General features: G+C 31.5%; 1 protein-coding gene across 1 annotated transcript in view; it reads left to right on the forward strand.

The window, feature by feature from the left end:
* Positions 1 to 27,017, forward strand: part of LOC129231282 (zinc finger protein rotund-like) — a 539,800-nt gene that overhangs the window by 352,450 nt on the left and 160,333 nt on the right. Inside the window, exon 5 of the mRNA XM_054865569.1 lies at positions 2,679 to 2,837. Coding sequence (XP_054721544.1) covers positions 2,679 to 2,837 — 159 coding nt within the window. The remainder of the gene's footprint in view (positions 1 to 2,678; positions 2,838 to 27,017) is intronic.

Raw genomic sequence — 27,017 nt, forward strand, 5'->3', positions numbered from 1 at the left:
ATTTCATAATGAGTCAATTTTAAATGCTTGAAAATCACATTTTCATCAATACATCAACAGAAAAATAATATATTTAAATTACTTTTTGTATATAGTTGAGCTGAGTACAAGTTACTTGATAAAAATGCTCAAAACCTTAAAATGCCCTTTTATGCGTCGCTGAAATGATATAAATTATTGAATTTTTTTTATCGGTCTTTAAAAAAATATATGGTGAGATTTTCAAAAATAATTTAATTATAAGTTTTGTAAAGAAAGCTGTTGCCAGCTCTCAGCTCTCTTCAACCTACAAAATTATGTGAGGAGAAAATTATCGCTCTCTTTTTTTTCCCCCGTTTGAGTGTTGAAGAGAAAACGAAACTATAAGGTGTTAAATATTTTTACGTAAAATGAAATAAATATGACCTTTGTGTCTGCGACAAAGCTAACTAAATTTTAACGGAAAGATTAATTTTACCTTTTCAGATAATAATGCTGATAATTTAATGTAATTTTGTGTTGAATTTTAGCTCAACATTTTTATTAGAGCTTAATTCGAAAATTTAAATAATATGTTATCCAATTTTGTGTATTTATCTCTAATTAAACATCACACGCGCGATTTTACAACGTTGGAAAAATATTTGTAAACAAATGAATGCTGAATGCTTTAAAGAAAAAAAAATTTTTTTTTAAAGAGAGGGAGGAAAAAAAATGAATCATCCTTGAAACTGTTGCCGAGGAGTAGTTGTAATTTTTTCTACACTTCTTGTTCTTGCAATGGAGACGTTAAAGGGAAGAAGGAGTGGGAAACGATGATTTCAATTTAAAAAACGAAGAAAATTAAAACATACTTTAAATCAGTATTTTTTTTCAACTTTATGCTCGCTTTTTCTTGAGCGTTGATTGTTATATGACAGCCTTAATTGGTTACGAAGAGGGGGGAGGAAGAACTGTCAGCTGTAATGTCAACTAGGTTGGAGAGGGTTTTTTTCCCCCTAACCACGGCTTGAGGGAGGAGTGAAGACGAAAAAAAGTAAAACAAACTATAAAATAAAAGGCGCCGAATAGAAAGCACAATGGCCATTTAATCGTTTAAGCAGAGATAATAGATGAAGAGTGTGAATTTACATTTATGTGCTGTTCAAATTGCTCTCAGGTTAGCTCAACATTTGGTTGCGAACGTGACCGTTGAAAACATAAAATGGCATCTTCCGTGTTTGTTTATCGCAGTTCATGTTTTTTACGTATCGATTGTAGATTTTTTTTTCTCTTTAAGATATAGTGCTCTTGATTTCATCCACTTCAGATTTATTAATTTGTTTTTCATGACGGTTTCATTACTCGATATTTATGTAGAGATCTCAATGTCATCATTCTTTTTCGTGAAAGTCTTGCCTTATAAGAAAATGGTTTTTATTTGTTGATTAGTAATTCTAAAATCTGAATTGATAAAAACTCAAAGTATTGACGATTGTCAGTTTTAACATGAAAATTAAACGTATCGTTACTAAATAATCATACTTTAACAGTTACTCATTTTTTGCCGTCTTTTACTTGTGTTTTTATCTTTGTCGTGAAAGCACTTGCCGCTATAACAGCTAAAATAAAATATAATAATCTATGGCAAGTATAAAGCTATTTCGTAAAAATTACGAATTGTTAAAAAGCACTTTTTATGATTGCTGAAACGTAGTAAATAAAATACCAGTAAAATTCCGTAATTAATCACCTTGAGAAATCCCTTGCTTCGGAAATTTAGTTTTTATTTTTATTGTTATTATTTTTTCAGAAGTTAACTCAATTTTTAAGAAAGTGCACAATAAGTCCAATAGGCAATTTAAAATCATTGTTTTGCTGAATATATTTTGTAATGTATGTATTTCTTATAAAATTATGTACCTTAAAGGTTTTGGAAAAATTCAGAAGTGAGTAATAATTTTAAATTAAGCAGTTAACTTTTGGAACTAGTTATTAAAAATGGTCTTACTGCAGTGTGACTCTGCTTTGTTCAATGTGTTAGCTTTCAAACTTAAACTTAAAAGGTTAAAAGAATAATTTTTGTATTTCATATTTCTTGTCTCAGGTACGCGGTGCGGTTACTTCTGGCGCTGTAGTAAAATTTTTAGTCACTTACTAATGTTTGACTTAAAATTCTTCATATTGCTTGCTTTGTATAAGTAAAAAACGATCATTCATAATTATCCTTTATTTTTCCTCATACAGTGGACGCCGGTTAATTGAATCAATCGCTTTAATGAATCAAATCGCCAAAAACAGAACAAAATCCAGCTTTATGGCATTAGCCGCTTTATGGAATGAAAACTTTAGAACAAACTTGATTCATATAAGCGACGTTCACTGTGGTTCAAATCACTGAAGCCCAATTAATATGTCTGTATAAATGAAACGTCACTTTAATATCCAACAACGGAAATAATGGTCTACAAATACGGTACTGAGTACAATATTTGAAAAATAAAGTACCCTTTAGTGACTGATAGTTGGCACTGAGACTCAAGCCAAGTACAACCAATCAACGTGAATTTTCTGTTATGAATTTTAGAAAATTAGGTAACTAATGGCAATTTTATGTTTCTTCTGAATATGTAGTTACTGTGTAATAAATATCTTTATCGACATATGTGTACCTTAGTAACAACAATGTCCTTAATATGCCATGTCTTCTTGTCTTTCAGAAGGCTTTGCCTTTGTGGTCTACGGCGCCGGATCACGGAAAATCGCCGGGACTGTCGTTACACACGAATGCTGGTCCTGTCTCCCCTTCGAATTTCATGCATTTAATGTCCATGATGTCCGACAATGACCAGCACTATGCTTGGAATGGGGGGATAGAGGTGAGGTTTTTTTTCCTCCATTGTTCTTGATATTTGCATTAAAACCACTCCATATAAAAATTCAGATTTTAAGCATTCGCATTTCTTCTCAGCGCTGAGCCATTAAAAAAAATATATTAATTGTAGTGTTATCCGAACTGCCAGCCTTCCTCTGCTGGATCTGGAAAACTTCCCGATTTGAAACTTGAGCTTTCAGCAAGAAACCCCACTTTTTTTTTTTTTTTTGTCTTCATATCATGTTGCAAAATATAAAGTTTAAGCTATGTTATTTTAATTACTTAAGATAAAACCATGTGTTGTAAATAATTGCTTAAACAGTTGAAGGTTGGACATCGAAGTATAATTTCTCAAGTAAGGTATTTTATACGATTCAATTCAGGATATTTATGGTTTCTGACAGGGTCGCGCCGTCCCTATGTGCGAGGTCGTGCGACGCACAGCGGCGCCAGAGTCAAAAAGGCTCCGAGCTCTACGAATCAAACCTTCTCCGAATGAGGGAAATCTCTCAAACCAAAAAAAATAAATAATAATAATAAAATAGAACTTCCCATTACGTCCAGAGCCCGATCAAGCCAAAGTGATTCCCAAACACTGGCAAAACTTGGTGCCCCCCTCAGAAGCAAATCTGCACATTTTTCATGTGGAATTTTTATAAAGAAGGGATAAATAAAGAAATGTACACCATTTTCGCGCCAAGAGGATGATTAATAATTTATGAATTAAAGAGATATTGCTCAGCAACTGCTTGCATGCAGAGAGGGGCGGGTTCGTTTCCGCCTGCTGCCCTTAGTGTTCTTCTGATTTCCTTGTATTGTAATAAATCTGAATTGTGCTATCTGTCTTAGATGTCTGAGCAAAAGTCGGACTTCCACCTAAATGGGGCTCAGTTAAACGGAAGCCACTCATATTGGCCTCACAAATGGATTAACACGCCTTCGTTATTCATCACCTTGGGTGCTCCAAGGGGCATCGGAAACAACAAGAAGAGATACATAGAACGGCGTTAACTTTGTGACATTAAAAGTAGTTTCTTTTTGTTAAACGCATTAGCATATCAGAGGAGCTACTAAACTAGAACTAACTTCGAGATATGAATTAAAAACGTACACTGTAATCCAAAATGAAATACACATTTTTATGCATTGTTTTTTTAATGAACTAAATGCCGAACCTATTTTTCCCTACTTCACATTTGTCTACAAAACCTCATTCCAGGTGTTAATTATATTTTCGCCGAACGCCACTGCATAAAGGCGCTTAAAAGACATTTGCACGGCGGCGCTGATCAAGCTTGGCGCGTGTCTGGATTCTGATACACTTGTTTCAAAGTTACGATCTAAACTGAAAGTGAATTTGCTACACAAAACGCTATTACTATTATCATTGTATTATCATAAGCAAACAATATTTTTTTCACTTAGAATCTTTTTCTTGTGTCAAAAATTAAAAAAAAGAAAGAAAAAGAAAGTGGTCTGTACAAAGTTTCTACCAACTTTATTAACAACTCGGATAGTAAACTTGAAAGGAATGAAAGAGAAGCCATAAATGTCCATCATTAAAACATGCGAAATATCTTACGTGAGATACGGTACCCTATTCAGTGGTTTCAGCAATCACAAACCCACACATAGCTTTACCTTTAGGTAATTTTAATGTGAAAATGCTGGAATTAAAAATTTATTTCATTACTGCACTCATTAGACTAAGTGCAATATCTTTTCCACTTGAATCCGACACTAGAAAAAACCAAATGTATTAATTTTGTGTACTGCTAACTCTAATGTTAACTCTGCGGCAGAAAGCCGTCTAGTAATTTATAGAGCTTAGTACTTTACAATTACAAAATTTATGGGTTTCTATGTCTCAAATTGATACTACTCAATAGGCATGCATTTCTCAAAATTTCTTATGTTTAATGCCAGGTTCATGGTTTTTATTCATTTTTTGCCGCCAAATCTTCAATAACTTTAAAAAAAAAAAAAAAAAAAAAAATCACGCTAAAAAATTTTATCTCGGGTTCTTTTTTTTTTTTTTTTTTTTATTTCACGACCACCTAGACACAAGAAATTCCAGTTGAGCTAGCATTTTTTTTTCTTTTGCTTGTTAAAATTTGATCACTTCATTGCAGTAAATTGGGAAAAGGAAAAACAGTTACAAAAATTCGCAATACTTTTCTTTCTCCACCTTTGATAAATTATATATTTCCTTGTTTCTTCGCAAATGTAGCAAATTGAACCTGATTTGCAACCAAAATGTTCAACGGAGACACATTGTTATTCACTGCACTTTTGTTTTTGCACTTTCACGAAACTTGAAATAGTCGTGTGAGGAGTTTTTACTCATTGCGCGCAGGACCTATTTGTTGATCATCCGTTTAATTGGCGTGTATGAATGGGAAAGTGTTTTTCAGTTGAAGTCAGCCGCCGCTGATCACTGCAGTTTCTTTGGAAAGGTTTTTTTTTTTTTTTTTTTTTTCTCTTGAGCCAAAGGTAACTCGTCATACGCTTTTTCTTTTCTGACAAATGAGTTGCTCTACTATACCTAAATGCCTTTTTTAAAGGGGATTTTTTGCGTTTTATATGGTACTTTAAAATAACGTTTCTTTTTTCTTCTGTGTATTATTTTGTAGAATAATAGTGTCGCTTTAAGTTGCTGACTTACTTTCAATGATATTAACCAGTTCGTATTGTTTTTCGTGGTCTTTTTTTTTGGACGTTCTTTAAGATTTTGATTCGTGTAGTAGTTTTAACTATGGGATAGACTAATACAATTGCAGGACTTTGGACTTTATTATTAGTTATACATAGACTTTATAGTTAGAGTTAGTTATAGCTAAGAATGTTAGTAGCAGTGACGAAAAATTGATGCAAATTATGTTACGAAAAAAGAGAAACTGCGCGCATTTTGGTTTAAGAAACATCATTCGCCCTCAATTTGCAAAATTTTGTCCTAAATCGTAATCTATAACTTTACTTTTACTGTAAAGGATATATTGCTAAATATATCTGACATAACCTAAAAATTGTCTTATGAAAATTTAGTATCCCATACCTATTAGCTACTCAAAATAAGTCAGAGAGAAACATACATTTTTGTTGCACACTGAGACTCCTCAGTATAGAGAGAGGGAGAGATGTTAAAGCAATCCAACAGTTTTTTAGTTTCTACAAGTGTATTATTAAAATTATCTAATAGATATTGAATATTTCAAGTATATTGATTATTCAATTTAAAAAGCTATCCAAAGAAGGTATATATACTTGGGCCGAACTTTCTATTTTTTGCTAATGATCTCTCAACTGTCGAATTCGATTTCGAAAAGAATTATGTGATACATGGTAGTATTTACGAACTTTTTTTAATATATCAAATCTTTCAATTCAAAATTCTCTAACGAAATCTGACAGATCTCCGATATCGACTGCTCAAAGTAGAGAAAGTTCTAAACAGTTGTTAGAAGATATATCTCGGTAGTTCTCGGTAGAGAAAGTTCTTCAACAGTCCAATTCGGTCTTAAAATTAATCACAGTCCGGAACCTGTGCGATTATCTGATACATGACGTACAAGAAAGCATTTTTTTATTCAGTAAATTACACCCATTAGCCAGGGCTAAAGCAGAAATACATGAAATACACCACCAGCTCAGATTTCAATGACTGAATGAAATGAAATGACTGAGCTGGCAGTGTATTTCATGTATTTCTGCTTTAGCCCTGGCTAATGGATGTAATTTACTGAATATACCATGCCTTGCCTTCAAATTTCGAGTTGAACCGAACCATTGCTTCGGTCACTCGTCTGGTCTGCGCTAATTCTATATTAGCTACCAGTTTGTTTGGCACTCTTGGCTTCCTTAAGAGGTTTTCCATCTCCAGCTCAGTCACTTTCCTATGCCGTGCTGATGAGTGCTAATAAGCACGAAACTGTAGTCCTCGGCTGAAATGACTGAGCTGGCGGTGTATTTCATGTATTTTTTTTTATTGTAGCAAGCATTTCATTAACAAGAATAATAATGAATACTCTCGACTCCATACATATTGGTCACTCGAAGTAAAGAAATAGTCAAACAGTGAGAGAAGATAAATTTCTACCGCGCAATCTAATTTCTCGGTAGAGAAAGGTCTTAACAATCCTACTCGATCTCTAAATGAATCGTAATCCGTAACCTGTGCGATTATCAGGTACATGACACCTGAGAACTTTTCCAAATGGCTTCCAGCTGGCTTTTGTTGCGTGTCGTTTGAGCCGAGCTCTTTCTTTTTTCCCATCCGGCGAACAATGAGAGTTTTCGGCGCCAGGGCGTGGGGGAAACTCGGCCATTGCCCACCGAGGCCTCTCTACTCTGAAAGCCTAGGGCGGAAATATTTTCCTATAGAACAAAGCGATAAAAGTGCCATAACAACTGTAATTATAATGCAAAAGTAAAGAGAGCTTCCAAAATAAGACCAGAAGCCTTTTTATGTATCTCTACGTTCTTTTTCCGAAGGTTTCGGAGCTTTTCGTTCGGAATGGAGACATTTCTCTTCAGTTTCTTTTTAAATTTTAGTGTTAAATTATGTTTCAATGAACTTAGGTTCTAAATCTCTTTTTTTTTTCATTTTAATTTTAATTTTAATGTGTGCATTTTGCATCAAGAAATTGTGTTCAGTTTTGCGTATGTTTAAAATTCATTTTACCTTGTTTGGGAAATGCGAAACATTCGAAACGTTCTGTAACATGATCAAAAAAAGTTTAATATTTCTTCTGGGGAAAAAATTATATATACATAAAGGGGCGTGCACAGGGGGGAGGGAGTGATATCTGTTGGCCTGAGTCTGAAGGGGCCCCGAGATTTTTTAAATGATAGATGAAATATATGTAAGGAGTAAGGACGTAGGGGTAAACAATATCGAGGGGGGCACGTAAAAGTCATTTGTGACCGGCCCCAAAATTTTTGTGCACACCCCTGTGTATATATATATATATATATATATATATATATATATATATATATATATATATATATATATATATATATATATATATATATATATAATGTTCAGATGCTGTCGTCCATACATCCATAGTCCTTTGTTTGTTTTCAAATGGAAATGGCTTTCAGAAAACAATAGTCTTAATTTCAAGCTAAGCAAAATCTTTAAAAATCACTTGACCAAATTATTTAAACAAAATGTAACCGAATACGTTGTTTAAAAATTGAATATGTTTATATTTTAAAATGTACGGCCCTATAACTTTAATCTAATTTGCTGATTAGGTTTAGTGAGCCATGAACTACTAAATTCTGTTCATCTCACAGCTGATTCCTGCTTAGTAAATGAGTCATCTAGTTTCGGACTTGTGAAGCGTCTCGTTCCGGGAGAGCTGAGATTTCGCAAAAAAATGTCGTTATGCATGACAAGTTAGTAGTTCGCAATTAAGACTCATTGTTTTTCTAGACAAAATAGCTTTTCTCACACAGTGTTTCATTCGGAACACATTCAGTATGCGCCACAACAAAGTGAATGTACGTGATAGTTCATTTTCATGCGCAATTAAAGCTTTTATTGAGCATTACACTTACAGTTTAATTTTTTCCAAGTTTAATAGACACATTAATCAATGTTAAATCTCTGAATGAAAGATTTTTTTTCTACATAGGTTCTGGGACTGGGTATATATATATTTTTTAATTTTTTGCTCAAATTGTAGTTTCAATAAATAAACTTTATAGAATAAGATGCAGGGAATTTGTTCGGGTAAAGTGGTGTGGTTTTGTTTTAATTTGTATTATCTTCTCTCTGTCTCTAATTTCTCTCTCTATCTCTCTTTCTTTCTTGCTCTCTTTTTGTCTTTTTTTTTAACAAAATTATGTTTTTTTTAATGATGATAATGTTTTTAGAAGTTAAGTTTTTGTTAAAATCGCCTCACAGTTTATGCTTTCGCTGTTTTTGCATTTACACCCATTTTTTTTTTTGTAATCAACGAGTAGCATTACATAGCGGAATTTTGCGAAATAGATTTTGGTTTTAAAAGGCTACTAATACTTTGAAAAGAAATTCCGTTATTTATAACATAACTTCAAATCAGTTTAAAAACGCATAATACTTTTGCTTCTTTAACTTTAATACTTTGCCTATTGACTCTGAATAGAATTTTTCCTCTTTTCTCAATCCATTACTGGAGAAGTTTTCACTGACGTGTGTTATTTTCTTTGCTGATATGCTGATACCCATTTCGAGTAATCTTCCCATATTAAAATATCCCGCGAAGAAAGTCATAAAACAGGTTCAAAAATTCCGTAACTTTCTTCCATTTTTTTATTGCTTAAAATATTTGCAGGATTCATATTTTAATTTAAACCTCCAGCTTAAGCGGATGTGTAGCATTTACAGACTTTTATCCGTTTTACTCTATTTACGTGCATTCTTAGCGTCACTCCCTGCACTGTTTATGTGGGAAATTTTTCGGCACTGATATCCAACAACGTTTTTTCCCCATCGTTCTAAGTTTTCACCGTCCTTTTATCCATAAACATTCCCCTTCTCTGGATTTACGGCACCCCACGTAACTTTCTCACGCCCACGCACCACTCAAGCTGTTAAAATACCCCCTCCGCCACTTGCTTTTCTCTGGATTTAATCGCCGCTGCAAACGACTCTGCCGAACCCTGCCAGTTGACAAGGCTTCCCACCACATTGGACGTGCCACAAAAGATGGTAATGTGAAAATCTAATTATGACTGAATCCAAAAGACTTGAGAAGCAGAAAAGAACCGGGTGCTGACTCTGGAAATACAGTAGCCTCTCGCAGTATCGTGGTTATCGGGGAATAACAAAAGCGCAATATATCCGAAAACACTGAAACCACAACCTTTATCTTTAACTACCACTCCTCTGACGCACAAGTGAAACGCTGTCTATGAAAATTTGGGATTTGGCTTTTTGTTATATTCGAACTTATGTCTTACTAAAAACAACAAATGAAAATTAGTATATCACTTGTGTTTTCAAGGTAAAATTGATTTCTTGTATCTTTTTCCGTTTTTTTAAATAAAATATAAGAGTCATATTTAGAAAATTAATCGTACTACGTGGTTAAACTATTGTAATTTGAAATGAATAGAAAGTATTTGTTTTCTAATCATGGACTAAACAGAGGAAAAAAAAATTATAATCCAAAAAAAGCATGCTACTCCAGTTAATCAAACTTAAAGTTAATATCGTCGGTTTTGAGGAAAAACTCAGAGGTTCTAACTTTTGAGGTGTTAGCACATTTGATTATTTAAACCTGGGATGATTAGACCAAAATTACAATAATACAGGCTTAAAACAAAACTTAAACATCAGGAAAAAAATATTGCAACAAAAAATTGCCCTTTTTAAAAAAAAGATAACTATTTTGTACACTTTTTCCACATTTCCAGAAATTAGTTTCTGGTGAGTTTTTTTTCCCTCTAAACCGAGGTTATATATGCATTATCTATAATGTTTCAGGAGTCACGCCCGAATGAGCAGTATAACGACGTATTATTTTATTTGCAACGTTTTACTTTATACGAAACAGTTTACATATTTGCAAAGAAGACCCAACATTGTCTTATTTCATTCTTATATCATTAGGTTATCCTGAATATTTCTCAAGATTGGTGCGGCTTTTCAGATTTTATCCGATTAAATGTATGAAAATTTCACTTTAAAAAAAAATTATTATTTTAACCGGATGACTTCAACTACATTAGCAATACTTTTCTGACAAAAAGATGGAACTATTGTTAGGAATTACAGTAAAGTTAACATTAGGTTTATTTTTATTAACTAAATGTTAATAGCATAATGCTCGCTTTAAAGTCAGATATCGCATATTTTCCCTTTTAATTGCAGCAAAATTCATAACCTTAATTGATACCTTTTTTTTCTCATACAAAGCAGTATCTGTTTTAATAATCAGAAAATAAGAATTTTTTCTTTTTTTTCAAACTTAATTTTGCCTCATTTGAATGAGGGAAAACAGTTGCAGTTGCGTTACAATCTAATTCTATTTTCGTTTAGATGAGGGATAAATTTAAAGAATCCTTCAATTTGTACGTTTACATTTCTCAAACTGGGGTATCTCAGTTTTCATATTACCTATAAAAAAAGAGAAAGAAAACAAATAATTTTCAATAAAAATTCCACCGATTTGGTTTAATCATCCACCAGAAGTATGGAAAATTTGCTTATAAAAACATATCACCTCATGTTTATCAATTCAGAGAAGGTAACTGAAGACTTTAATTGCATGAGTAATCAATTTCAAACAAAAAGCAACTGATTCATACTGTCACTGTACATCCAAAAGTCATTTTAGCTAATTTGATAAACATATGCTTCATAACATCCGAATAAAGAACTATTGAAACTACCATTTTCAGGATCTGTCAACATGACATAAATGACATAAGTTTTTTCCGCGTGTTTTTATCATTCATTTTCTAATAATCAAGTATCACTTTCCTTCATTTTAAACATCTATGTCTTTCACTTCCTTCATTTTTCTCTAAAGAACTAGAAATATCAAATAGAATAATTATAATACTTAATTTGAAAGTTCTGCTGAATGGTGTTTATTGTAATGCTAACTAGAATAAATTTCATGGTAAATAATAAGCATAGTTATTAAATTTTAGGTGCTTTATTATTTTTTTCTTTTTCAACAGATTTGTATCAAATACTAAGCATTATTATTAAATTTAATATTTATTTGATAGTGTCGCTTAATGTTTCTTATCGTAGTTTTCTTATAGAGTGCTGAATGATGTTTAGAGTAATACTAAGTAGAATCAGTTTCATAGAAACTAATAATCATAATTATGGAATATTAGGAGCTTTATCTTTTTTACTGTTGTTCAACGATTCTCACCAAAAACTAAGCAGAATTATTAAATTTAAAATTTATTTGATAGTGTCGCATGTTTCTTATCGTATTTTTCTTATAGGTTCACTGTCATTGGTGATTATTAGAATTTTAAATTTTCAATTGCTAAAATTAATTTCTCTTCTCGTTTTTTCCCCCATATTATTCGTTATAGAAATATGTAATACGAAACATTAAGCAAAATGCTTGCCTAGATTTTGACTTGAAAATAAATCATATTTTTACTGCAATAATTTTCATAATCATTATGCTAAGTTATATTAAATACCATTATTGGTCATAAACTTCAAATTTATATTTATTATTGGGACCCTTATTATGGGTAATGTAATACATGCAAACATTAAGGTTAATATTAAGTGTAAATTTCAATTCAGTAAGATTATTATAAAGTATAAATTTCGGTTAAACAATTCTACTATTGCCTAAGTCAGAGCTAAGACAGAACTACATGCAATATAGCAGACAGTCCGACTAGCGGATACTCGCTGTGGAGATAAATTAAATTTATCTACGAGTTTGTTGACTCTCTCAGCTTCAATAAGATGACATTTGTCTCCAGCTCGGTTATTCGCTATTCCAGACTGAGGAGTTCTAGTAAGAATGCAACTGCTGTCTCTGGATGTAATAACCGGGCTGTCTGGTATATTGCATGTAATTCTGGCTTAATGTTTTTCTCTTTGAGTTAGTTGCAAGTTTTATGGCAATGTAAACTATATGAAGTAAATGACGTTTACGCTTAGATTTGTTTAGTTTAACGTAATGTCTAATGTATCGGTAATTTCCAAATTCGTTGTCAACTTTGTGTTAGTTGTGAAATAGAATAATATTTAAAAAAAAAAGACTTTTGTTTCCGCTTAGTGATTCTTTGCATGTATTCAGCTGGATCGCTTTCTAAGTAAGGAATAATGAACAATATTATTATCCGAAACCAGTATTCCCCGAAATACAATTTCAAAAACAGAGAAAAACACAAGCATATCTTTCCAGATGAAACATTTAACCGAGTAGTTGTAAAAGTTTGTATTACTCACTACCGGCAACTGTAAACATTTCATGTTCTTCACGTTTGCTGTATCCATCAATGCTTTTGTGAAATGACTTTGAAAGGGTATCTAAAGGTAGTCGCCATGTGCTTCCGCCTATTCTTTCATTGAAAACTCACGCACAGAACGTATTCTCACAGAAATCATCCATGTCTGCTGCCAGACCATAGACCCCAAACAGTTCCCTGAATAGTCTCACCTTAGCCACTTCACGAGGAAATATCAATGATTGGTCGTTTGATGTATGAACAGCTTATCGCACCTACCGTACTATTGTTCCACTCTTTATTTCTCTCTTAAAGAATGAAATTCAATGGAATGGAGCTCTGGGATAATTATTTATAGTTGGGAACCAAATTCTTGATCCAGTCTTGAATGAAACAGCTTTCGAATCGCATAGTCAATGCCAATTTGTCCGAAATGATTTATTTCGTATACCGACTTTTGTTTTGGAGAGCACAATATTTTTCAAATCAACAGTTAACAGACATTGCCTTTACATTGTAATTGCTTTTATATAAAATAGTATCCCTAAATTAGTTATATCTCTGAAATACGAACGCTCCAATTGGTCACTCTAAAATTACTTATCTCCTTGTAGCTTTGGAAGCTTAGTATTCAAACTGACAGCTGTTTTGTTGAGTCAAAGCTTTGAGAACTAAATGCTCAAATCAGAAACGTTCAAGCTGTTTTTTGTAGTAGAGGTTATAGCTTTCTAAATAATTGCTCAAATCGAAAGCTTTAGCACTCTATAATGCGTTGTCGAGTTCTCAGATTCGCATATTTTAAATTGTAGAGTATGTTGTGTAGATGATTTCAAATGTTGGTGGAGTTAATTGTTTAATGTAGCATTTTATGATTAGTTTTAAATTTATAGTGTTCAAAATGGGATGTACATTATTTTTATAGCAGGGTTTGTTGATTTAAATCATGATTAAAATCATGATTTAAGTGATTTTTTTTTTAAAATCATCGATTTAAATCAACTGATTTGTATCAAGTGGTTTTTTTTAACAAAATCATTAATAAAAATCAGTTCACTTTATTTTTATGATTTAATTTTGCATTTTTAGAATGTGTTGCTCTAAATTTAACTTATACTGCATCATACAATCTTAACTTCAACAGGATAAACTACATAGATCCCTCTTTCTGTGTGTAAAACAGATTTTCACTCTTGCAATATTGCTTTTACTCCAAAATTACAATTCAATTCAGTACAGAACCAAATAAAATAATTGAAGTTTTTCTTATACACCATCACTAATATAGTTAAGAAAAGTAATTGACCAGCGTATTATTTTAAACTAAAACGTGCATGATGATCGAGACCTTATTTTTAAGCAAAGCATAAAACAAAATCATTTCTTATCTAAGTATTATAACGTATTTATAAATATTAAAAATGTATTAAATATTTAAAGAACTTATCTTAGTTAAGCTGAATGGATTCACCTATTGTATGAAATATATTATGTGTATAAATGTAAAGTAATTAATAACTACAAATCGAAAATTTAAAAAATCGAAGAAATCTGATTTAAATAAAAAAAATCCGATTAAAATTTTAAAAATCCGACTTTTTTAATTTTTTTTTAAATTGAAAAAATCACGAACCGTGTTTTATAGTAAAAACGTGCTGTAAAAAAGAAAATGATCCTTTGATAAAAAATTATGTTCAAATCGGATGCTTTAAGATGTTGATTTCATAATATAAATGTTTAATGTCACAAGTTATATTGTACATTATTAAGTGACACTGTTGAAAACATAGTTTATATATTTTATAATTTATGTCTAATAAGACAGGGAGTTCAATATGATCTGTAACTAATGTCACAATATAAAAAAAATATATCTTTTTCAATCACCTTGTAAACGAAAAAAAAAATAAAGAAAAGATCAAAACTTGTTAGTTTGAAAGCATTAGTTTATTTGACCAAAACTTACTTTGGTACAACACTTATAGTGGTAAACTTACAAATGGGTACTTACTATTTAAATGGATATAGGATTATTTCCTGCTTTCGTTCCAGACCATTTTTTCCATTATTTTTTGTGTTTTTATAATAATAATGAAAAACATTACAAAATATTCTGACCAACTTTTTGAAAATGGGAGATAAGTAAGTTTTTATTATTTATTTTAAGAAATTTATACAGTAATTACCAATTTTTCTATCATTTATTTAGAAAATGAACAATTATGCAAGTACTCCCACATTAAAAAACAACGTTTCTTGTGTGCACTAATTTAATGGAAAAACGTTACTAAATATGCCGTGGTGTAAACAATATAATTAACTTCTATATTAAACGAGAAATGATAGCAGAAATGTTTTAGCCGGATTTAATAAAAATCTCGGAAGACACATTTCCCTTTTTCTTACGATCAATGCGAAATCCCAACTTAATATTTAAGTAAAAAAAATAAAAGCACTTACTAAGTCAAAATTCCACTGCGAGACGAAAGAAAAAAAAAGAGTTAGCATTTAGCTCTAATGCATTTTAAACAAGTACCGGTGTTAATTTTTTGAACAAAAAAAAATGTAACTTCATGCTTGCTTTCAAATTCATATGTATGATGTTTCTTAGGAAGCTTTGCCTTAAGGTGATTTCAGCAATTTTCACTTAGTCGCTTTTTTTCCCCTCCTTAGCAAAGATTGAAAAAAGGGTTGAACTTTCTTCATCTGAAGCATTGGAGGAGTTGTGTAGCGTGCCGAGGTTTTTCAAACTTGAGTGTATTTGTGGATTTGAATGTTGATACAAACTTGATGAAAAGCTCTTTGAAGTGCGTAGTTTTCATTATGGACCATACATGCGTGATATTTTACGTTCTCTTAAAGACTTTTTTGCCAGTTTCATCTTCAGAATCCGCGCATTCCGTAGCTAGTTGCGGCTAGATCTTTCTAAATATGCATCGCTCAGTAAACTTCTCCGGTATGCAAAAGGGGGAAAAAAGTGGGGAATTATTATCTGAACGTTCTTGAAAGGAAGCGAAGTGAGCGTTAATTCTGCGGGCATGGCTTCTAAAAAAAAAAAAAAAAGAATCCCTAGCATCAGAGGAAAATGAGAAAATTTTCAACTGTAAAAAGTAGTTGCGTTTCGTGCCATAGTTGAGTAAGTAGTGTGCAAACTCGGGAGGCGTTGCAGCCGCGGCGCTATTAATGTAATTATTAAAACATGCTTTGCCTCGAAGAATAAAAACTCCTAACTTTTGCAGAAAAGAATGAAGCTGTTGTTTAATTAGAGCTGCATTAAAAGCGATGACGGAATTTTAATTCCAAGCGTCCAGCTGCTTAGAAGAGATGTTTCCAATTGACCCCGGGTGCTCCGCAGAGATAGGGGGGTGTTCTTTGTGAATGGAGGGGGAGCTGGGGCTACAAGAACAGGAAGAAGAAAGTAAGCAACCGACGGGCGGGGAACCATCCCCGCTTCTTCTCCAAGATCCTTCAATCCTGCCTATGTTAATTATGCAAGGAGATGTGTAAGTAATTTTGTATCTCAAGTTTCCACAGTCAGGATTGCCCCCCTTTTTAGGCTCCCCCTTATTTGCTGCCGGGGATGAGCCTTTCAGGTCGCATAAGTACGAAATTAAGTGAAAGCGCGTCCCGACTCGATCGAGAGGCTGTAATTACTTCAAGATTTGTTTTAAGACTGCCACTGTTTACAGCTGTGTGCCAATTTATTCTAAGCCTTTATGGCGGGAAACGGAAATTTTATTTTTGCTGGAAAGGTCGCCACCCTACTTCTGAATACCATTTCAATCACGTATCTCCCACTGTCGTCTTCAGGTCCTCCGTCATCAACTAACCTCTTCGTGTTTGAATAATCTCTTCACTAACCCCGTTTTTCATTATTGCCTACTTTGCGCTGTTTTTCCTCTCAAAATCCTCCCCTCTAACTTGTATTTTTCTTTCAAATGCCAACAGCAAAGAAGAATCGAGAAATAAAACCTGAACTATGTTTGAAATCTAGAAATGCAATAAGCGGGGTGACATGAGCATTACGAGGCTCTTTCTCCCCCTCCATCACCGAAATGCGAACAAATTTTTAAAATTTACCGTGCCATTGGTTGTAAGAAAACGCTTTCTTGGCTACGTCGTAGTGTATTGTCTCAAAGTTAAAATATTAATTGCTCGTTGCCTTTGATGTCTCCTCAAAAGAGTATTTCGAAACAATTCCTCAGTGAAAGAGATTCAGATTTCGTGCCATTAGTAAAGCGAGAGCAATCGCTTGATAAGTGTTTCTCAGTTTTCTTCCGAGATATCCAGTATCTTGCGAATGTATTTTAGTATTCTAAAAGGAATAACATACTTTTCCGCTCAAAAATAGCGTTTTAGGCTAGACGATGCGATTTAAAAGCGAATAACTGCTTTATTTCCTCAATTCGCTGTCATGTTGTCTAACATGCTAAAGCTGAATGACATTGATTATTGACTTGAATATAACAGAGTGGTAAGCATGTATCTATGAATAGTTTGATTCACTGTAACAAAAAGGCCTTTTAAATTGTATAGCTTAGTATGTAATAGGAATAAACTATAATATTTTTGCGTTGTTTGCACGCTGTTCGAAAAGTAATCAAGAGAAAAGAAACATTCTGAAAAAATATCTATTTCACGTTACGTGAACAAATATTCCTCAACGTGTTTGCATTTCGATAGTATATGTATAAATAAAGAAAAATGTATATATATATATATATATATATATATATATATATATATATATATATATATATATATATATATATATACCTTCAACAATAAAATCTTCAAAATGAAGTGCAAAAAAAAAGTAGAGCTGTTTTAAAATGCTACTCGATATTAAATTTTAAATCCTTTAGAAAACATACGTGTTTTTAAATTCGAAGTTACGATTGGTTTTTATTATAGGAAATACAGAAATAAATAAATATTTAGCAATTAAATATCACGTAAAGCAAAATGTTTACATGCAAATTCTTACATTTTTGCAAAGTGTAAATTATATTCTCAGTTAGTAGTCAATTATGAAACATCTGCAAAATATGGAACTTAAAAATGAAGGCAATTATTTTAAACGTTAATCGTGCATAGACTTATTTCATTTTGAATATTTTTCTGGTCTAATGCAGACTAAAAAATTTCATGTACGGCACACATTACGAGTCTACTTCGAATTTTTAAATGAAAGAAATAAATACATAAATAAAACCAAGGTGTCTTTAACTTATGAATTCCCTGTAACTAAATTTTCAACTTGCTTGAACTGTGTAACTTTGACAATATAGAATGACAAGAATAAGCTATATAACTATTTTCAATGCTATATGGTTTTCATTTTTAAAAAAACTGTAAGTATTATAGCGACTTGACTCCTACAGTAGTAAAAAATGCTTTTTCTACAACGCAAATTTGGTTTTATTGAAACTTTTATAGGTTTTCATAATGCGGAGAATAATCCCGAGAAAGTTATATGCAAACTAACAATGATTTACGTCTGAAAATCATAACAGAATATTTTTGTGAACGTTGAAAGTTTATATTTCTTTGTCAATTGCTTTCTATACATTGAAACTTTCAAAACTCACTGCACAATTAGTGGAATATCAAACAGATCACATGCTTAGAAAAAACCACCTATTAGAGTTAAAACCTTGAAAATGAAAATTTTTATCTTCCTAGAACTTGTGGAAGAAAGCAAATATTGCTATCAAATGCGCCCCGATGACAGGTCAAGGGAGGTTACTGTGAGTGTTACCTCCCAAAAATTTTCTAATAATCCTTTGTCTGACGATTCGGCAAATTTGGAAACAGCATCGCAAAACTGCCATTTTTTTTTAAAACGCCTTTCAAAAATATTTTGATGTTTCGTGTCCTTCTATGATTAGACCTACATACTCGTTCATACATATCGTTCATATGTACATACATACTCGTTCATACATATCGTTCATATGTACTTACATACTCGTTCATACATATCGTTCATATACACATACATACTCGTTCATATAGTTCATACTCGTAATTTATCATTCGGTAAAATTCATAGTTTCATTCGGCACATTGAAAAAATCTCCCCTCCCAAACATTAAGATTCAGGGTGCCCTTGATTACTGTATGTGTCAAATTAAATTACTTTAGAAAATTAGAATCTCTAAATCATTTGGCTAAATCTCTGAAGGTATGCTTATGCCTTGTGCTGAGGATAATTTTTCCTATCCATTATGTAAATAATGACAATTTTTAGTTTTGTACTGAGAATGGTTTCCTACTTGAAAGAGGTGGCAATCATTACCATTGCAACATCCAAAAGTAACATTAGACCTTTCATCGCCGATTGCTAATTTGGAAATGATAATAAATAGTTTTAAAAACTTAACTAACAGCTTCAAAAGAAGAAAGAAAAAAACCTAACCAGGTACTTAAACCCCGGCCATGGCAGAAATATTTGTTTCAATTTTTTTTCGGAAAAAGATTAAAAACCGTCTTAACGGTTAACCGCCCGTTAACTGTGGTCAAAATAATTTGATAATGAAAACGTGAAGCTCCGCATATTGCAGATAATAATGTTGAGACTTATTTATGCATAGTGCAGATAACAGTTCATTTTTATGCAGAATGCAAAAATTATTTCAAAAACCAAAACTAAACCAAGATTTATCACGTCATGCAAAATAATGTTCAAACTCCAAGTTCATTACCAATGGCTTGGTAGAAATTGATAGCGAATAACATTAAAAGCACATCGCATAACTAGCATGATAAAAATCAGCCAACCGGATATTAAAAAAAAAACACTTCTCAGCACTCTTTTCGGCGAACTTATAACGTGATAAATTGGCATTTAAAAAATCGAAATGGAAAAAAAAAGAAGTAGACTAATTCCTCACTTGTATAACTTTTTGCAGCCTTAATTTGTTATGAATTAGTAATTTCAATAATTTACATGCATTTTCATTCTTGTTCTTCGCTCCTGTTTTTTCCCCGATTTCTTAATTTATTCTTCCACTTGCCATGCCTGAGTAACTCATCGATAGCACTTAAAAGCTTTTGAAATGAAACCTCGGGACGTTTCCTAATTTCTTCCTCTAAAACACTTTCTAAGTAACGGATAATAAAACAAATTTGAAAATCCTGAGCTTTACACATTCTTTATGCAAAGTAAAGATGCAAAGACCCTCCCCCTCCTCGACATAAAGTTTCTTCTGCTGTTTCCCGTCTTCCGCTATCGCTGATCAACCGAACTTATTAAATTAATATTACAAAAATGTATTCCTGTTGAATAATATTAGCCCCTTTATTCAAATTGTAAACTTGCCGGCAAAACCAGCGAAGCAAGTTTATTAAATAAGACGTGTAACGAATTTGCCAGTTTTATTCGTCGTACACTTTTCATCGCTCATTATTATTGTTATTAAGGATAACTGATATTGTTTTCCCGTTAAGCTGCGTGAAAAATAATTACGCCAACCTGGAGGAAAAGGGAAAAAAAAGGGGGGAGTAAAACTAGAAAGCGCGGTAATGATTAAAAAGACGAAAAAAGTGACGTTTCGCATGAATATATTTTCTTAAATAACATCACGAAAGCTTAACTGGTAAGAAATAAGGAGAATAATCGCAATGTAACAAAGTTTAGGTTTTTTTTTTTTTTTTTTTTTTTTTTTTTTTTACACTTGTCATTTTTTTTATATTTTTTGACAGAATAATGATATGAAAAAAGAAAGTTTCATTATTGCATTTATAAGCATAGATATTTTTATTTCGGTAACTTTTGTCTATATTTGCTCGTGCAAACTCTAATTGTTCTATGGAATTACATTTTAACATTTTATATTCCATGCACTGAACTATGTTAGTTTATAAAAGAAATATTTTTGTAACAATAGTAATTTAAAGTAAAAGGAGATTTACTTGAAATTATATAACACTGCTGGGGAACATTTTTTACATCTCTCTGACTACAATATGTAGATTAGTGTTTGCTTTTATACTCAGATTTACAAATCAGTGATAGTAGTGCATAATTTGCTTTTTATATTCGCAAAATGTTTGGAAATAGTAATTTTAAATTTATATGAAAGGTATAAATACTTTTGGACCCACCGCACGAAGAAAATTTGGTATTAATAAGTAACAGTTAGTTGCGTTGGAAATTAAATTACTTATCATAACTTATTGCATGATATGGAGAGAAATTGTTTTTATTCTAGAATGACATTTTAAGTATCCGAAATTGTTCAATTTCTATTTTAAGAAGTGACTTTTTTCACCTGTAACTTTAAAAATCATAAATTATATGGAAAAAAAACCCTTGTCTGTCCTTGTTTTTTAATTTTAGCAAACTAAAAAAAACCATTTCATATATGTAAGTTGTGATCAGGGTTTTGTTAACAAAATTTTTCATGTAGTTTCAAAAAGTTTACGTAAAACCTTCAAGATGAAATTATCGCATGATTATCACTCTAAAAGTGTAAAGAAATGAGAAAACTACTTAGGTATATTGCACACTAGATATTAATCAACTATATATGAAAACTTACTACAACTGTTCACTTTTCTTGGTATAATATCCCCTTATAGCAGGATTAGTAAATGGAGAGAGCAAGTCCAACCATTGGCTTAACAAAAACTGAAGCAAAGACCTCAAATCACGTGACTCAACAACGACGATTGGTTGACACGTTTAGCGTGAAACTAGCGAAAAAACTTGATTTCTTCAAATGCTTTGCTTTAAAATCTATTGCGTGACTTGGGGTCTTTGTTTCACGAATAAAAGTATTCACTCCTTCCATCTTATCTCTTCTCAATGAATATCCCACGTTATTTGAAGATTTATTTGCAATTTTTAGCTCTACTATAATAGTTTCACTTTCTAAATTATATGCAAGAACCTTTTTTTAAAAAAAGAAGATGTCTATAGCTCTAAAATTGCGTGTATGTACCGGAATGTTATTTGCATTTACTTAAAAATTATTCTATGTATAAAATCAAGTAATCTTGAAATGTACGCTTCTAAATGTGGGGAGAAAATGCAATTTTGAGATGAGAGTGGACTACAAAAGTAAAATAAATTAAAATCGTCTGTTATGTATTAGCATTTTTCAAATAGGAAACTGATTGGTAGGTTGCATAAATACTTGGAACACAATGACTCATCGACATGCAATGAAAGCGACTATTAAAGTGGTGGTGAAATTCTTCTACCTTAATGCAGCATTAATTTTGAAATAATTTTAAAAAAATATGTTTACGAGCAGATATTTCCTCCAGGCGTTATATTGTCGTCCGCATTGCTGATGCAAAACCCTCTAGAAATAACATTTACTTTTTCATCCAGTTCCATATAATTCATTTTAATGTCGTTTCACCCAACCCGTTTTCAGACTCCTGATTATGGTTGATATTTTGAAAGTCATCAAATTTATGCTCGGAAATTGTCAGCTTCCGTATTTTTCTTTCTATAACCAACGTCTGGTAGATAGAGTTTTTCAGCACAATACTTCAGCAAATAAAAGGTTTTTGCTACGATATTGACGTACGTTTATTATGAGCCCAATTTTCAAAAACTTAAATTGCTCTGGATTGTGCATTCATCTAAGACGTGATAAAGACATTTTCTCGCATTTGGGGCATTTTTCATACTCGGGATTATATGTTGAATTCAATCACTGAAAAACAGGAAATTTCAGTAGTCAATACGTAAACTTAAAATAATTTATATATTGAAGTCTATTGACGGAAGAAGTATATAAATTATAATTTTAAGAATAGACGAGGAAAGAAAACGGATAGAAACTCTATGGTCTGTTTGCTGTGTTTCTGAAAAAATCAAAAAATGTTTTTGATATTCCCCCTGTTATTTATACACAACATTTTGCAGAGTTTTGATTCTTTGGGAGGTTGCACTATCAATAGGTATAATTTGAAGAAATGTCTTAATTAACTTTTGCTTCCCTTTTGAGTTTCAAAAAGCTTTTTAGAGTAATTGCACCTTATTTCGTCTTATTATTGTGACGATTGAAGAGGCACAAATTATATGTTGACTAACAAAATATTTGTGTTTATGTCTGGTCGAGTGTGATTTTTTTTAAATCTGTAAATAGTTTATGGCATATTTTCTTTCTGTTCTTTAAGTGTAGTAAAGAAAATGGTAGTCATTTTCAAAGATTTCAAAGACGCCTTCTGAAAAAAAAAAAATAAATAAAGGATGAAATAAGAACGGAAACATGATTAGGCAGTGCTGAGAAACAAAGAAAATATTTCTAAGAAATTAATATTATTTTTCAAGAGATTTTCCTTCAAGTTAAAAGTTGTGCTCAAATGTAGTTTTAATGTATTTTATAATTAGCGTATTATGAAGCCAAAAATGTATTCAGTAAGGTTTTTTCCGCCATTAAAATGACCAAATATATGAGGGATATTTTTTTGTATTTTACAGTGACTGTATATATAATAACTTATTTCTCAATACAGTTTTTTTCCCCTCGCAATTTTTTAATGCTTTGAAATCTCAAATGTTGTATAATTTTTGGCAATATGTTGATTTTTTTAAAGATGAAGTTTTAATTCTGAGTAACGAGATTTTTTATTCATATATAAATTTCAATTCAGTAGTCATAGGTTTTACCTGTCATGTCTTTAGTAATAATCATTCGTTAATAAACACTTATACACACATGTAGCAACATACCGCTTATACTTTTTACAGTATTATTTAGTATATATTTTCGTAATTTTCAGCACCTAGTTTAAACAATTTAAGCACTAAAAAGTTTTTTCATACAAATAATGTAATTTATAATTTTAACTGTATTTCAAAAGAAAATTTTTATGTCTAAGTAAAGTGCTCGAAAGCTTTAAAAAAAAACAATATTGTCTGCGAGTTCATACTTATATCACTAAATATCTATTACTTATATTGTTTGTACGAAGAAAGTAAGAACTATAGGTTAACATATAAAAGTTATCATTTGCTATGAGGTAGTTTTCAAAATTGAAAAATTGATCGAAATGATTTAAAATTCCTCGGCGTTTTGGAGAAAACTTACAAAACTATTTCTTTCAAAATTCAAAATTGCAATAAATATCTAGCACGAAACTTTACGAAGGATCTTTGTAAATGCAATATTTTTGTGACATACGAAAAATTCTATAACAATTTGTAAAATATGAATTTTTAAACTGAATTGTGTATACTTGTATTCTTTATAAACACTCGGAAAATATAATTTAATCTCAAAATAGCAAATATGTTTCTTGAAACATTTAAAACATTTAAAATACATTTCGTAGTCGAAATTGAATAATAAACTATAAATTTTTAAAACGAATAATTTTAAAAAAAATCTTTGAAAATTTTGCTCTCAATAATGGTTACTGAGCTAACATAAGTTTACCTCGTTGCTGCAGCATAGAATCAAATACAAACATTTTATTTTCTAGGAATATTCAAAGACGCATTGATCCTCATCAAAACTGGCGGAAACCACTCTTCCATTTTCCAATCGCACTGAAATCTTTTTTAAACCATCCCTCTGCTTTTAGCTCTTTTCTAATTAATTTGCAGTCAAATGAAATGGTAACAATTTATTCCAAAAGCATTCTCTCTTCATCAGCATTTTAATAAAAATTAAGTACCCACTGCGAATCACTGCACTCTCTATTCTGATAATTTTTCTAGCTAGAGATCTTCCAAGAACACTCATCCCAGAGGAAAGAGTTCAGCATTTTTTCTTCCTTTTTTTATTCATTCTTCGCCATATTTTTTCTACATATTATACGGCACGATGTAGTATCAATCACATCAAAAGAAACCTTCGACGATTTACTTTTGGAAATGTTAAAGATTACCGGATATATAATGGTTAAGTAGAGACAGTACTTGTATTGTAACCTCTTTTTGACTAGCATCGCGTGCTTTACGGTTTTAGTTCAGGTACATGTAGGTATGTAAGGTTAAGGTAATAGTTTTTTCTGTTACCATTCCAGTTTTTCCGCTAGACCAGTATGATTAATACTCCTAATCAGTGTTCAACGTTTTTTGGATGAAACTTCAATTTGTATTATCATGATACAGGTTCACCTGCAAAAAAAGTTCTTTTTTTTTTGGGTAAAAGGCCACATCTCAATTTACGGAAGGTATCATATTTGGTAATCAAGTGCGAATAAAAATACACCGAAATCTAGAGTGTCCCAGATTAACAACATTGTTAAACAATTTCCATAGCAGTCTTTAGATGTCGCGAAGGTTTTTATTTTATTTTTTTAAGAAGTAAGAAAATTTAGCTTACTGGATGAACCTTATAAATTATTCCTATTCGGTACATTTATGTTTATCACGCGTTTTTTATTATTTCACAAAAAATTATCTCCAAAAAATAAGTTATCGTATTTTAATATGACCGTTGCGCTACAACATTATGAGTAATACGCGCAAAACATAACAATATCAAATTTTTACTCTCATGTTTTATTACGCATATTGTTCACGGATTCAAGTTGCCATTTATTGATATTTTGCTTGATTTAAGATATTTTTTTTTAATTTAAAGTTAATTTTGTTAAAAGTATCAGATATAATGCGTAATGATAAAAACTTAAGCTTCGATTTCTTGGTATCTGATAAAATATAGAGTCATTTTTGAAGACACTGCAGATCATGTTGTATTTTTTTTTCCTTGATAGTTAAACATGTTTATTTTTTAACTAAAAATTATAATATCAAGTTTTATCTATCTATATTTGATATCATTTGAATTAATTAAATCTAGTTAAGGAAGTAACTTGTATTTGTTTAAAACAACTATCGTTTGAGATAATTAAATTTTGCTGTAAAACTAAATTTCATATTTAAGCATCTATAACACCTTAGCAAATAGTGACCAGATATTTTTGAATATCCTATCCCTTCACGGCTTAGAAGAGATCGTATTTTTTATTTCTTTCTGTCAAACGCACATTTTATCCCCTCTTTCTCTCCTCGTTGAAACTTATTAAGTGTATCAATAGCAGTAAGAAAACAGGATCTCGAGTAAAAGCATTTAAATTGAATGCTAGAGGTAAGATTGTTCAATCAGTGTATTAACTGGAAGTCATCCGCAGTTAGCGTTAAAATACGCCGTGATAATCTTAAACTCTATCAACCTCTACTGAGAATGAAAAAATAAAGAAAGGGGTTTTCAATTTGTTTTTAGGTTATTGACTAATATTTCTGATTTATTGTCGTTTTAAGTCAGCTTCGAGTAAAAACATTTCAAGCAGGTCCTTCGAGCCATAGAGAACATGAGGGTGAAAAAATAAAAAGAAAAAAAAATGACACAGGTTGATATGGGGAATGAATAAAATGATGATAGGAGGAGGGGAACAACAGGAGGGGGAACGTTTTCATCAAGGCATCACCCTTTTCATCCTAGTTGTTACAAAATGAGAAAATGCACCTTGGCGTCTAATGTATCACTTATAAGTTATTGGGAGATATTTCTTCGTTTTCTCGTTCAACTCTTTTTATGGCTTTTTTAAGTCTTCTTTAAAGAAAAAGACTGTGGCTTGAGAGTTCTTTTTGTTTTTTAATGTTTTCGATATTCAAATGGAGATTGTTTTATGCCTCATTTGAGAAGATTTGCGAGAAATATGTCTTCCATTTATTAAAAAGAATAAGAGATGTCGTCTATTAGCTTAATTAATCGAAGCCCGTAAGGTAGGAAAAAGATCGATTTTTTAGAGCTTGTTGTCGCCTTAAGGCTGTGTTCTAGGTTTAGGCGTAAACTAGGCTTTTACGTCGTTAGCTTTTTTTTTTTCTTCTTTGTTTTGTTTTGTTTTCTCTCTCGTGTAGCCCGAATCGGGTATTTTCTAATCCGAGCTTTATTTTGATTTGTTTTTTTAGGCGATGGGCTTTTCCAATTATTAATTATCGTTGAGTTTATTTTTTTAGATTTTGCTTTTAATTATCAATTTTTCTCTTTCATCGTAACGTTTTCTACGTGTCTGCAAACGTATTTCTGTCAAGCTTCTCCTTAGATAAGAAAAAACATGAATATATAAATCAATAAAAATAAATAGTAAAATAGCAAATACGTGATTGATAGATTTAGTGATTAGTGAAGTGCATCAATTTTCTGACTTTCGTGTATTGCTTAAAGTTCATTTTTTGGACATTTATTGTTCTTACTTACTTTAAAATACTCAGCTATTACATAGTTCGTAAACACTGTTAAAATATCGAGCGCATTCAATTATTATTTTTCAATAA

This window comes from Uloborus diversus, chromosome 10 (genome assembly GCF_026930045.1).
Source record: "Uloborus diversus isolate 005 chromosome 10, Udiv.v.3.1, whole genome shotgun sequence".
Classification (NCBI taxonomy): Eukaryota; Metazoa; Arthropoda; class Arachnida; order Araneae; family Uloboridae; genus Uloborus; species Uloborus diversus.